The sequence below is a fragment of the Lagenorhynchus albirostris genome, chromosome 13 (assembly GCF_949774975.1).
Source record: "Lagenorhynchus albirostris chromosome 13, mLagAlb1.1, whole genome shotgun sequence".
Classification (NCBI taxonomy): Eukaryota; Metazoa; Chordata; class Mammalia; order Artiodactyla; family Delphinidae; genus Lagenorhynchus; species Lagenorhynchus albirostris.
This window is the reverse complement of record NC_083107.1, coordinates 52,178,918-52,193,709: the sequence shown is the minus strand read 5'-3', so window position 1 is coordinate 52,193,709 and position 14,792 is coordinate 52,178,918. Positions and strand designations below refer to the sequence as shown.

The following is a 14,792-nucleotide window of genomic DNA, read 5'->3' as shown; positions in this document are numbered from 1 at the left end:
TATACCATACTTTTTTCCCACTTAATAAACCCCAGAGATAGTTTCATGTAAGTCAGTACATTTAGATCTTTTTATTCTTTTTTTAGGGCTTGCATAGTGATCTACCAAACGGTGTCCCATAATTTATTTAATCTGTCTCCTATTCATGGATATTTAGGTCCTTGAGGTTGTTAAAAGCCATTCTAGAGCATTTGGCCTAATTTTTTTTGTTTTGCATATGAGGAAATTGAGATCCACACACAGAAAGACAGGTTTAAATAATTCAGCAGGGAACCTACATTTTGGATGTGTTTTTCTTGCTATTACCGTATTTTGATCACAGAAGACAAGAGAAGGTGGGTTTGAGCGTGTTTTGCACACGTGGGTGGGTGTGTGAATGTGTGCCTACACAGGTAGGTGTACATTATGTTGGGTGACAGATGTGTTCTTGAAAAACTCTGAATGAACCCTTTTATTTTTAAAAACGGAATATGAAATCTTAAATGCCCTGAGGGTGGGAAGATGATTTGTTATTTAAAGGAAAATTGTAGAGCAATCCTTATGTGAAATGATGACTTCTTTTTTTCCTTTTTCAAAAGCGACTTTATTGAGGTATAATTTACATGCAAAAAAAAGAATGCATCCATTTTAAGTGTGTGGCTTGATTCAGTTTAACAAACATATACATTCATGTCACCACCGCCCAATCAACATATAGAAGACTTTCGTCTTCCCCAAAGGTCCTTCTGTGCCTCTTTTCTTTTTTATTGAATATATACTTTACTATTGTAAAATACAATACTCAAAATCATTCAATCATCCCCTGTGCCTCTTTGAATCCAGTTCCCATGTCCACCTCCAGGAGATCACCGATACGCTTTTTGTCATGATAGATTAGTTTTGTCTGTTCTGGAACCTAATGTAAGTGGAATGGTAATCTTCTGCGTTTGGCTTCTCTCCCATAGCATTCGTTTTGTTGCCTGTACCAGGAGTTCATTCTTTACTGCTGAGTAAAAGTCTGTCATATGGATACAGCATGGTTTGCTTATTCATTTATCTGTGCTTGGACTTTTGGGTTGTTTCCAGTATTTGGCTGTTATGAATGAAGCTGCTAGGAACACTTCTGTACAGGTTGATGGCTTCCCAAGTAAATCATCTCCATAATCCAGTTGTGCAGGTCCAGTTTAAAATCAGGCCATTCATCCATTGAGCCCACATGTATAAATATGTATTAAATCCCTTCCATGTGCTGGACAGACAGGGCTCTGCCCTTCAGGGATGTACACGAAAGCCCACATAACGTCTTTGCACTACCATGGAAGGCATATGAGAAAGGAGCAATCCTCCTCTCCTCTTATTTTATGAAAGTAAGTGCTATTCGAAGCCTGTGAACCGAGTGGAACTCTTAAAATATTTAGTTACACGTACACCCTCTGCTTTTTAACCAGCCAGTGCACTCTACCAATAGATCTAGTAGCAAACTCCTCAAATGAAGAGTCTTTAGTTTAATTGGTGGCTAGCTCCAAAATCACCACCCAGCAGCAGCTCAAGAGCTGCCCATCATAGTGCCTGCACGTTTTGTGCTTTCCAAAAGCAGCAGCTGGGAGGACGCCTGCTGCTTGAAGATCTCCTGCTCTGTCTGGCTTGCCTCTTCCATGCCAGGCACCTCTGGGGACAGTACGTGCCTGAGGGGCCTCCAGGGGAAAATAGCCAGCAATACAGGGGGTGCAGACCTTGGGAAGCGGGTCCTCTGCCTTGGGAAAGAAGCCCTGAGTCTTCTCCCTTCTTCTCCTTCCCACCTCCTCCTCCCTCACTCCCCACCCTCCTCCAGGAAAAAAAAGAAACAGCCTATTATCGGACTTAATTGGTGCAACATGGACAGCGCAGCCTCTTTTCCTCCTTCTCCTCCTTTGTGGAGTCATCCTTTTCTGACCCCCCCCCTTTTGCTTCTTTCTAGGACCTGGTGCCTGACACCAGATGGAAAAGGAAGTGAAGCTCAAATTGGGTCTGTGTGACCCTTGTGGGCTGTTCTGAGGAGAGGTTTGCCTAGAGGTCTCCAGTGAAAGTTGAGCCGGTGGTTAGGAGGAAGCTTGACTATGAATTTCTTGCCTCCTGTGTCTCAAACTCGATTACCCCCAAACACAGGCACACAGACACCTATGGGTCACAGTGACACACAGTGGTGACAGCTAAGCGGGCTGCATGGCTGGGGTGCAAGTCCAGTGGTCAGGGTTCTTGCTGGACAGGTGTGGTGTGCTGGGAGGAGTATAGGACTCAGAGTCAGGAGCTGAGGGTGCAAGTTATGATGACTCTGCCACTTAGCTCTGGCTGTTCAGCTCCGGAGGACTTGTCCTCAGAGACTACCGTGTGAACGGTGCCCCTGCAGTTGTGCCGTGTGTGCGCTCTCACTAGCCCTGCTTATCTTCCTTAACCTCAGTTTTCTCGTACCTACAATGTTGCTAATAATACTTGTTACCTTACAGGTAAATTGTGAGGAATCAATGAAATAATGCTTGTGAAGGACTTTGTCAATGCTCAGGTACCACCCAGAAAAGCGCCTGTGTGTCTTTTTGCTTTTCAGAGATGGCTTTTTCCTGGTTTCTGTGGTTTGGGCTCTTTCCCCATTGCTTTGTACCTAACTCGCAGGAATGGAGCTCTTGTTTATGCCCAGACCTTCCCCAAGGGCTCTGGCTGTGGGGGGGTGGGGGGGTGGGCAAGGTGTTTGACGCGTTGCTCAGACTTAAACGGGCCTGGCTGGGGAGCCAGTCAGTTGCACCTGAGAAGGAGAATGAACCCACGGAGGACAAGCCAGAGGCTTAGAGTTATGAGAACCCTGAGACCTGGTTGTCAGAGAAGGCTTTGTGGGGCTTGAGATGGGAGCTCCCGGGCTGGGTGGGGCTCGAGGTGGGAGCTCTGTCAGAGTCATCTCTCCGGTGTGCTCCAGGCAGCAGCGCTGCACGGGAATCCAGCTGAAAGCTCTCGGTACCCCAGTTTTTCTATCTGAAAAGTAGGGAATATGTATTGCTGGCCTCCCAGGAGATTAGATGAACTAATACAGGTGAAACCTCAATACAGTGTCCCAGGCCTAGTAGGTGCTCAGACAATACGTGGTCATCCTCAGCTTCTCCTTCTCTCGTAATCACCTCATGACCCTCTGATGACCAAGGCTATAGCCTTTTTTCCCACTGGGTTTCCTCCAGGGCTGGGTGAGAAATTCTCACCTTAGGTCTACATCTGATATTCGCAGCACTGTAAAATCATCAGATGTCCTGAAATAATATGTAATAACGTCAATTTGGGGCAAGAAAATGCTTTTTGGGGGGTGGGAAGTTTCATAGAGTGGAAAGAACATCACATCGGATTAAGTAACAGATTTGAAGACTTGGCTTTTTAATAGCAAGAGCAGCAACAGTTACCGAGTGTTCTGTGCCAGGCGCCATGCTATGCACTGTACGTAGATTTCCACATTTTACATTGTGACACCCCCAGTGTCGCAGGACCTGTTATTAGCTCCATTTCACTGAGGAGCAGTCTGAGTCTTAGATAGTTGCTTGCTTCAGGCCAGAGAGCCAGTAAGTTCACTGTTAACCACCATATACTGAGTAACTCCTAAGTGCCAAGTGCTTTGCATGTGTGTCTCATGGAATTGTTACAATAACCTGTTTCACAGATGAAGAGACAGAGGTTGAAGTTCAGGGAGAATAAATAATTGCCTGACCTGTAAGTGACAAGACTGGGATTCAGTCCTGGTGTGACTTCAAAGGCTGTGTTTGTCTCCGCCATGGTTCTACTGCCTTGCTTCTGGCCTCAGCTGGAGGTTGAAAGAGAATCATAGTCAAAAACAGAGATAGGGGCTTCCCTGGTGGCGCAGTGGTTGAGAGTCCGCCTGCCGATGCAGGGGACACGGGTTCGTGCCCCGGTCCGGGAAGATCCCACATGCCGCGGAGCGGCTGGGCCCGTGAGCCATGGCCGCTGAGCCTGCGCGTCCGGAGCCTGTGTTCCGCAACGGGAGAGGCCACAACAGTGAGAGGCCCGTGTACCGCAATAAAAAAAAACAAAAACAAACAAAAAAACAGAGATAGTATCTGGGAAAGTGCATCAAATAAAGGTATGAGGTTCAAGGAGATTTGATAAATGGGGTTGCATCTGGGAGAATTGGGAGGAACCTGAAGCCGGGGAGAAGGAGCTGAGAAGAAACCCTGGGAATGGTTGGGAGGAGGGAGGAGGCCTGCTTTTACGTAGTGCCAGCTGCCTGGTGGTGATGCCAGCTATCATCTTGCAGGGGTTGTGCAGGGCTGGGCACCTACATTGCTTCATTATCCAGGCCACATGATCGTGAACAGAATTGTGATTAAGTTAATTTGGCCATGAAGTGACAAGGCATTCCACCCCCTTTTGTACCTGATAACCCCTCTATTTATCCACGTTGAAGTCCCACCACCCTGCATGGATTCTGAGAGCCCTCTCACTTGGCTGGCTGGCGCTCAGCCAGTGCTCTGCGGCCATCTGCCCAGGCTGCAAAGCCCTTTGTTGCTCTTGGCATGTTTAATAGCTTAATTTCTATTTTTCTGTTTGAAAATGCAGTTCATCGGCACTGAGGCAGCAGTGGGTGCTAAAATGGTTTCTGATTGCTATCTTGAATGTTAATATCCTAATACATTTTATCATCAATGACCTGTTCCCCGCCACGAGTTCTCACTCCCCTTTTGCAAAGAAGGGCACGCTGCCTGCCTTCCGACAGGCCTCGCGGCCCATCTCATTCCTTTGCTGTCTCCCTCCCTGCTTTTCTCAGATACCATTGTACTTTGCCAGTGAAATCCACAGTCGTGGGAAATCTTTGACTTGGAGGATATGAGAAAGTGTTTCATTTTGCCGGCGGGGTTTAATAGGGATGACCTAATCTCTAAGAGGCGTACATTATTTAAATTCCATGCTTTCGGACAAGGGGGCCCCTGATACTTTTGAACTGTGGCAGGGACAGGATTCTGGTTGGGCTCTGTTGTTTTTCCTGTTTGCAATACAGTGCAGGGGCCAGGTTATGCTCGTGGCACGGGACAGTATTAGTGGTGAGAGTGGTGGAGAACATTTTCTTTACCCAGAAGCCTGAAATCTTTGGCATCACGAGTGTGTTATTTGGTTCTTATCTGGATCCCAAGCTCAAGGTCCCAAACCCAGGTGAGCGGTCCCTGTGGGGCTACCTGAGAGCTCCCTGCCCTCCCTCCCTCTCTGCCCTGACAGAGTACCTGAAATATCACAGGGACCTCACCTGGGGGGCATTGAAGACCCATGTTGGTGGAATTAAAATTTTGAGGGAAGCCATAAGCACTCTCAACCACTAAGAGGCTGAGACTGGAAATGAAGTGAGGCTCACGAATGGCTCAGGGAATCTGCATTAGGAGTGGAGTGAGATGTCGGGGGAAGGGACACAGGGAGCATCAGTTCAAGGTGAATTTTTACCTCATAGGGAATATATGGTACTCCTGGTATAGCTGCCTCTTCTTCCCCTCTTGCCGCATTGGAACATCATTTTAGTACAGATCACCTGCCTTCCTTCCTTAAGGAAGGGGCTTGCAGGAGTGAATAATCCCAGAATAGGCTCCGGGACACAGAACATTTTCCCACCTCCACAAAGGTTTATTGGGTGTCTCCTGACCAACAGACAGTACGCTAAACACTAGGGATGCAAATAGGCTTGTCATAGTCTCTGTCTAGCCGAGGAGAGAGACATACTGGAGCCGCGGTTGAGATACGTATGTGTACTATAAGAACACAAGTGAGGGTAGTTAATTCTGATTCGGAATATCTGGAAAGGCTTCAGAGAGGAGGCAATAACTGACCTTGACCTTGGAGGAGGAGGAGGTGTTCACCAGGCTAACCTTTCCCAAGTAGTACTTGTTAAACGTGTGCCTGCTTCTCGCTGAGGACCGTGGAAAAGAAAGGGAGGGGCTCGTGGCTCCTGCCCTCAAGGAAACTCACAGCTTGTTGAGACCAGCCTGGCACATCTGAGCCAATTGGAGCTCTGCACAGACAGATGGGACTGTGGAGGCGGGGGTCGGTACCAGGGGTACTCAGTGATCCAGGGTTTCCAGAGTGGCTACTCTCTCAGGGAGAACACGGTCTCTGTGAGGACAGTGCAGACCCTGGAAGGATGTTGACTGCAAGCGGCCCAGCCCCTCTGGCTCTCCTCGTCATCCTGCCAGTAGCTTGCTGGATTGGGAGGTGGGGAGGGAGGGCACGAGGGTGGGTAGAGAAGGTTGGTGGGGAGAATTTAGCGACATCGGCTCTCTCCTTACAACCCTGGTAGAGGCTGGGGTTTGCAACACGCATGCGCCAGCATACCGCGAGCACGGTGGCCCTTCAGTCCCGCGCAAGCACCACTCGCATGCCCAGCCTTTGCTTATCTGTTGCTTCCACCTGGAATGCTTTCCCTTTCTTGCCTTCGTGAAGTCTTCCCAGGCTGCTCTTGTACACTGATTTCAGGTTCACCAGATACTTTATATCTGTTATTCTCTGTCCCTCATCATTAAGCTGGGTTCAGCATTGTTCTATTTTTGTTTTAGACTCCCTAGTGAGATTGTAAACACCTTGAGAGTGGGAATAATGTCTTATGCTTTTCTTTTCTTTTCTTTTTGCGGTACGCGGGCCTCTCACTGTTGTGGCATCTCCCCTTGCGGAGCACAGGGTCCGGACGCGCAGGCTCAGCGGCCATGGCTCACGGGCCCAGCCGCTCCGCGGCATGTGGGATCTTGCCGGACCGGGGCACGAACCCGTGTCCCCTGCATCGGCAGGCGGACTCTCAACCACTGCGCCACCAGGGAAGCCCTGTCTTATGCTTTTCTTATCTCCCGTGAGCAGTTTGTGTGTATAAAGCGCAGGGGCTTCTGTAGACAGTCTTGGCATTGGATCTCAGCATCGCCATTTACCTTGGAACTTTGAGCTCAGTTTCCTTATTTGTGAAACGGGATTTAACACAGGGTTTTTCAACCTTGACACTGTTGGCATTTGGGGCTAGATGATCCTTTGTTGTGGGGACTGTCCTGTCTGCCGTAGGATGTTTAGCCCATCCTTGACCTCCACCCATTAGATGCCAGTAGCATCACTCCCTCTCCAATCATAACAATCAAAAATGTCTCCAGATGTTTTCGTGTCCTCCAAAATGTTCCTTAGGTCAGGTGTCCCCAGTGTAGTTCCTCATGTCAGGTATCCCTTGTGCAGCAAAATTGCTTCCAGTTGGGAACCACTGGGATGACACTACCTGTCGGGTATGCATCAGACCTCCTTGTTACTGCATCTGGAACATAGTAGACATTCCACAAATGCTGATTCTCCTTCATCCCTAGCTCACCCAGCACTCGGTGTGTTGCAGATTCATGGATTGAATGGAGCTGTGACTCCAGGGTTTAGCAGTTTGGGGTGGAAATGCCGTGAACTCTCGGGTTGCCCCTACAATGCACTAACAGAGTCACTGTCATTTTCTTAATTGCAGATTGATCTGGAGCCAGAAGGAAGAGTGTATGTGATCATTGATCTCTCGGGGTCATCGGGTGAAGGTAGGAGAGTGTGAGCTCTCGTCATTGTTCTTGTCCACCGACCCTCTTGTCTTTTGGTCTCTCCCTTCCCTCCTCGGCTGAGACATACTACAGTGACATTTAATTAATTGGCACCCTTTAAAGGAAAAGGTTATTTTGAAGATGCTTACGCCTGTGTACCAAAAGGGACCAGCCATCTGTTAGCTTTGGTGGAGCAGAGGGAAGATTTTCGACTTAGGGAGTGAGGCCAGTAAAGCAGGCGTTCCTGCGCATGGGTGCCCAGGCGGGCTTCGGTGGGGCGGCTGCTCTCCCCGGACGTGCGCGTGGGGTCAGCGTGTGTGTGGTGGCCAGGAAGTAAGACCAGTTGGTCTCACGGTATTCAGAAATGAAACAAATGAGGGGTCAAATTTCAGAATCAGAAATGTTACTTCTATAAAGAGGGATGAATGAGGAGTTTGGGATTCACATATACACACTACTATATATTATAGATAACCAACAAGGACCTACTGTATAGCACAGGGAACTATACTCAATATCTTGTAATAATCTATAAGGGAAAAAGAATTTATATGTATATATACATATATATATTTATATGTATATATACATATTTTTTATGTATATGTGTGTGTATAACTGAATCAAAAAAATAAAAATAAAAGAAGTGTTACTTCTCTTTACCAGTTCTTTACCCAGGCAAAAGCTCTGCTCTTAAAGAGAAATAATGGGGTGAGGATATCTGCTCCCCACTAGCTGATTAAGTAGGGTATAAATGTTCTCTGATCGTTGGATTTTCCTTCTTTCTTCTTCTTACACCCTCTTCTCTCCATCCTGTCTTTGCTCACTAACTACCTTTCAAGGCTTGTTGCGTGGTGAGGGCTGAGCAGTCGGGGTAGAAGGGAAGACTGGACAATAAAACCTGTGGAAACAGGGAGATGGTGGCAGACTTGGGCTCTAGGGAGGTTGGGAATTAGGACTAAAGTTTAGTTACTGGGACCATCTTTCTTCTCCTCTTCTCTTTGTGGGCAGGGGACAGAACAGTTGGCTTTCATGTCATGGCAGAAAGATGGGACGAGCAAGGCGGGTTCTTCTTGGCAGTGAGAAAAAAATGGGGATTAGAGGTTGTGGCCCCAAGGGAAAGGCACAGCTCCTGGCTGGGAGACTTGGGCGTTTTATAGCATCTCCCCAGAATACTGGGGATTATAAGCACAAAGTCACAACCCCACAGTTTTGGGGATGAAGCTCTAGTTTAAGTTTCTATAATGGAGGAGGGACTATGTAAGCAAATTTAAAGGAGCTGGTCAAATGATGCACTTGACAGTGGGGCCTGATGACTTTCATTTAACTAATTGAATCACCTGATTTCAACAGGTGTTCAGAATAATTCAATAATTGTGTGTATATGGAGTTCATGATAGAATTCAGTCCTCTCTTAATAGATCTCAATTATTTGGCATAGGTTTAAAACTTTAAACATTCTTCCAAAATTGGTCTCTTAACATTTTCTGCTCTTTATTGCAATTACATTTTGGTGTTTCCAACTTTCCCTCTCTACTCTCAGCTCTGAACAGCCCAGAATAGAAACTATTGTAGAAGATTTAGAGATTTAACAATACTTAGTATGAATTATTCAAGATGTACAAAAGGGCCTAAAATATAATAAAATGGGTACCAGTGTACCCGCCACCCAGATTAAGAAATAAAGCATCCAGTAAGGTAAAGCCTTGCCTTACTTTTAACAGAGCGTGTGATCCCAAATTTACCAGACTTTACAATATTACAGTGGTCTCCTGATTGTTGATACTGGTGAAACATTTGCTGAGCAAAATCAATCCCCCTTTTTCCTTACATAATGTATATGCAACAGGATAATTAACTAAATATGTATTCCCTGTGCCAAGACCCTGGGCAATCAATGGGAGGCTTGGATTATTTTTTTCTTTGGAAAGATTAACGACTTGCAAAATTATAGAAGACATCCTTTTTTACATTAGAGGGGAAGGATATGGACAAATGAATGAATAAATAAATAAGAGGCAATTGCTTTTTTTCTTCTTGCTTCTACAGTTTATTGCATGTGAATGACCAAAGCAGTTTTCATTAGACTGAACTCATAGCCTATTTTTTTTTATCTCTTTCATCTAAAGAAAATAGAGTTTACTTCAGAAATGCTGACACATGCCAGACTCTGTCAAGTGTTAGCATGTGTTGCTCTGAAGAAAAGAAGTTTTTCTGCTTTTTCTTAATTGCTTTTCCTGGATTTGGAATTCTTTCTCTGGATAGTGGGAAGGACTTCCAGTAATCTCTTTCTAGAAGCTGATCTTGGTGTGTTCTGTTTGTGTTCTCCACATCTGTTCTCCCACTCCTGCTGCTGGGACTGTGAGCGCTCCTGGCCCAGAGGTGGCTTTGTTTTTGGAAGGATTGAGAGGGTGAGAAGAGGAATGGGAGAATGCGTAGCCACAACACTTGCTATCTGGGTTGCATGGGAAGGGTCCAGGGCAAAAACACGGTTGTCACACCCAGACTATGGACATTCATTGATTCTTATTTAGGTCCCTTTCTTTAGTGAAAATTCCTAACTCTATATTCTGAGAAAGGGTGAAAAAGAGAATTGAAATGAGGCACAGCTGACATTTTCACCACTCTATTATTCTGCCATCAAGCATCCCTTCAGCTCACCTATTTCAAATGCTCCAGTCAGTCCCATCAATGGAAAAAAAGATATTCGTAGCAACTGCACAAACTCTACACCACATGCAAATACCAAAGAGCCCAGAGAAAGGTATGGGGGTGAGACTGTGTGAATACACCCCCTTCTTCTGGGATGTGCTAAAGGATTCTTTTTTCTTGCTAACGCGCTGTAGAAAGCCTGGATGTTTACGTCTGCTAGAGCTGGGGTTAATGTGCTTTCTAACTATTTAATAAAATTCCATTGCTTTCACGTCCTGTGCAGTTCATCATAATGGGATTTGACTGGTGTGTGCTTTAGCTAAACCCGGCAACCTAACCCCAGGTGTAAGGGGTCAGGCTGGATGACAGTCAAGGTCATTTCTGGTCATGCAATTTTGATCGTCGGTATAATGTGAATAGACATCTATCAGAGCTCAAGGCTGAAGGCTGGCTAATATCTGTAGCCAGTAGAAGGGATTGACAGGTACAGTGCCAGGAACTTTACCTATGTTATCCCATGTAGTAAACCTTCTTAGGATGTTTTGTGTGTTGCTCCAGGCTCGGGTGCCTCTTAGTGTTTGCTTTTATCGTAAGTAATGGCCATGGGGCTTCCTCGTAAACATGGCACTACAGGGTCACCAGATACTTAAATCAGAGCATAATTAGCCCGGGCAACAGAAGCATAAGCAACAATGGATGTAGTTCTCAGTTGTGCAAATTACTATTTCCTGTTGTGGACATTAGTTAATATTTCTTCCTTTTTTGTGATGTAATTTGTATATTACTTCTATTCTTCATAGTAATAGGACAGTGAACCATCATTTGCAGGCTCCCCAGAGGAGGGGCAGTCAGGGTCTGACCCAGGGATTTCTAGGCTCTTCTTCCCCCACCTTCCTTCCAGGTGTCGTGTTCACCCAGGAGAGTTTTTCAGAGTCTTAGGCAACAATAGCAAGAACAAGAAGTGGGCCTCAGTGGTATGTTTGGGTCCCCAAACTGTTTCTCCAATAAAATGCCAAAGATACAAAATAATTGGAATGGTTTTTGCAGCACGTCCATCACAAATACTGTGGTTAGATCAGGTTGTGGAATGAGTGCATATTGTGGAAGCAGAAGATGAAGAGGTGGGCTCAGGATCCAGCCCTCTGCCCTTCTTTCTATAGCCACAGGCTCCAGAAAGCATTCAATATCGTCTCTGGGACCGGCAGCAGAGAGAAGAAAGAGAGAGCCTTAGGAGTCCACAGTCCTGAATGTAAATCCTGTCTCCAGTGCCTACTAGTTTAGAGCTTCAGATTTCTCACCCATCTGTGGGGATAATGGGATGTATGGTAGGTATTATGATAGGACTGCTATAAGGACAGTGCCCTCACATAAAGGTGACGCTCAATAAATATCCTAAAGGCCCTGGAGACCTGAGGGCAGGGAGGTGAGCAACGTTCTAACCCAGTGCCCAGGAAGGAGCAGCAGGCAGGGTATCCAGGGAAGCAGTTTGAGGGCAGGTTTCTGACTCTGGGGTGTGGCATATTCAAAAGGTCCAAGAATAGAGCAAGGTGACAAAGAGGCAACTCATAGAATAATATCTGTATCTGGCAGGGCCTATGAGGTTGCTTTTTGCAGAGTTCAGACCGTCCCATAGTTTTGCCCCATTTTCTGTCTTTCTCTTTCTTCCCAACCCTTCCCCCATTGAAGTATTTCCCAGAAGAACATTCTTTAGCTTGTCTGTGTCCTGTGGCCCTTAATGTTAGAAATGTCTCCTTGTCAGAGCCTGGGCTTGTGCCCTCTCTTCTCAGTGCAGACAGAACATGTTGTCCTGACACTCTCATCGGTCCTGGGTAAAAGCCCTGCATATATTTGAAGACAGTTATTAAATCTCTCTTCTTCAGGCTGAATCAATCAAACCCCTTAACCTTTCTGAAGAGAGAGTTTAGAAATCTTATCTCATCTTTGCAGCTCTCTTCTGGACTTTTTTTCAAGTTGCACAGACAGGTAGACATGATCAAACCTGCTTTGCTTCGTTCTAAAATGATCACGTGTGTATAGCAAGTATTACCCCCTGGTGGGAGATGGTGACTTCGAGAGGTCAAGTGATGTGCCTGTGGCCAAACAGTTGATTACGAGGCCCTGTTGGGTCCAGACCCCAGTCTACGATCCAGGGCCCTGCCTGGATCATGGCCCTAATCATGGCCCCATGAGTTTGCCAACAAAGACCTCCTCGCTGCTTTTAACATTTTAGTGCTTTTCTTCAGGAAGCTTTTTACAGAAATAGGAAGGTAAAGTTTATAGCTTTGAATCCAAAGATGACCCAGCAAGTCCCTTTCATAAATCAGCAGATCTCTTTTCCACTCTCTTTGAAATGAAAACTTCCATGGTCCCAGTTCAGTTCTGGTCCGCTCCTTCTCAGGCTCTCTGTAAGGTGGATCCGTAACTAAGTCTTGGTCAGACTCATCCCAGCAGGTTAGTAATCTTTCTTACCTGTGTCCATGGCAAGCATTAGAGCACTGCCTTCAGGGTTGAAATAGAGAGGTAGGCCTTCCTCTTGACCCTCTGCCACTGGTAGTTTCTATCTAGATAACGTCTTTCAGATTCCAGAGTCCCACTGATGCTTCAGTTCATAAGAAGTCTACCCTTTTCCTTAGAATTTCTGCATTATTTAATCCAATGCCCTCTGATGATGAGATAATTAAGAAGAACCATTCATTCAAATGAAAAGTAGTCACTAATGCACTTTAGCAAATGTGCCCAGTTTGGTGCCCATGCTGAATCGGGCGACAGGGAAGTGGAAAATGAGAGATGGCATTTACAAGAACACATGGCCCTTGACTTCAAGGAGCTTGCAATTCAATTAGGAATCCTAGGCTTACCTGAAGGCCAAAAGCATTAGGGAACAAGGCAAGGCAGTATCACATTGAGTGCCTAATTTGGTGTTACCAGGAGTTCTCCAAATGGGAATAAATTGAAGCCGGAATAACCAGGGAAATTCAAGAAAGAGGCAGGGCTTGGGCTGAAAAGGAAAAGTTAGGTAGACTGGATTGACAGGGAAGAAGCAGGGAGGCCATTCTTTCTTTTCTTTTTTTTTTTTTAAATACTTATTTATTTGGCTACGCCGGGTCATAGTGGTTGCACAAGGGATCTTCATTGCCACATGTGGGCTCCTAGTTGTGGCATGTGGGACCTTGTTCCCTGACCAGGGATCTAACCTGGGCCTCCTGCATCAGGAGCGCAGAGTCTTAACCACTGGACCACCAGGAAAGTCCCAGGGAGGCCATTCTGAGTAGAGGGGATCATGCCATCATCATCAAAGACAGCTTTGAAGCTCTTATTTTTAGGTAAGTCTGGAGAGACATGATAAATTAAATAGATGCAATTTGTGTTCTCAGGGTGCTTCCAAACAGAGTCATCAGTGTGGCGGACAGACATTTTCAAACAAGAAAATGAAATACCTTAAATGATGAAGCTGTATTTGAAGACTGAAGGCAGTTCTTTCTGGGTGTGTCTTCATGGTCAAGGCTTCTCACTTACCTTGGTCACCAGGGAGAAGGGATGTTCTAGGTCAAGTATGGTCAAGTCTGGGACATTGAGTAGAGCACATTTTATAAGCATGGGACTTAAGTGATTAGGAGGTCAAGCCTGGTACAGGCATCCCTGTATATCTTTTCTGCACTCTCTTGTTTCTCCCTCAGCAGTCTTATGGAGTCCCATGGTAAGCCCTCCACCACCCTCAACCTTCTCCTCCTCTCCAGACTATCTAGCTAGTGTCCCGGCGTCAAGCCCTGACACTCCCACCCTTTTCAAGTTCTGTCCAGTCTCTAATGAGAAACATTGCTCGACATGTTAAAGGGAGCCCTTACCCTCCCAAATCGGGGATTTCAAAGTCAGGCACTTGCTCCAAGGAGCTGATAGGTCTGCCTCCTGTGAGGTGCCTCAGGCAATAAGATGGTGTCCTGCTCACCCCATGGCGTCCCCAGACATCCATGGACAAGTTGGATTCTCCAGTAGCATGTGGGGAACAGAAACAGCCTCAGCATTTGATAAGGGTGGAAATAACAAAAGTCAGATGTTCAAAAACATTGATCTTGCAACGTGTACCCCGCATTCCCCCGACCCAGCATCACTGTTTGCCATTGCTACTCAGACTCAGGGAGTGGACCCTCTTTTTTCCAGATTTTTGTCTCCATCCTTTGCCCTGATAGAGTAAATGCTTGTTCCTGGAAGTGGCCACATGCACCAGATGAGACAGGGGGAGTCAGCTTGAAAGCAACGAGTAGCTAAACCCCCATCAAGAGGTTTCTCATGTCACAGAGACAATGCTAAAAGGCTTGATGAGAAATACGCCAAGAAACCCTCATTTCCTTCCAGATAGGCTCGAGGTGCACAGCAGTTCCTCTGAAATGAATCATCCACAGTTAACAACACCAAATGCCAACCATTAGCAGATGAAAAACAGAATTGAATCCTGAGTGTTTGGAGAGCAGAGCCCTTTAGGATCACTACCAAAGCCTCCTTCCTCTCGGCCATTACGGGAGCGTAGATGTGCATTTTCTATTGACGTGTGTGCCTGTTTTACTAATGAAGTAATTGAAGGAGGGAGACTCAGGTTGAAGAAATAAGCTTATA

The 14,792-nt window shown here is 46.1% G+C and overlaps 1 protein-coding gene across 1 annotated transcript in view; it reads left to right on the top strand.

Annotated features, from left to right (window-relative positions):
- The window catches only part of PRKCE (protein kinase C epsilon), a 511,185-nt gene that overhangs the window by 179,279 nt on the left and 317,114 nt on the right, over positions 1-14,792 (top strand). Inside the window, exon 2 of the mRNA XM_060169905.1 lies at positions 7,466-7,529. Within this exon, the coding sequence (XP_060025888.1) occupies positions 7,466-7,529 (64 nt within the window). The remainder of the gene's footprint in view (positions 1-7,465; positions 7,530-14,792) is intronic.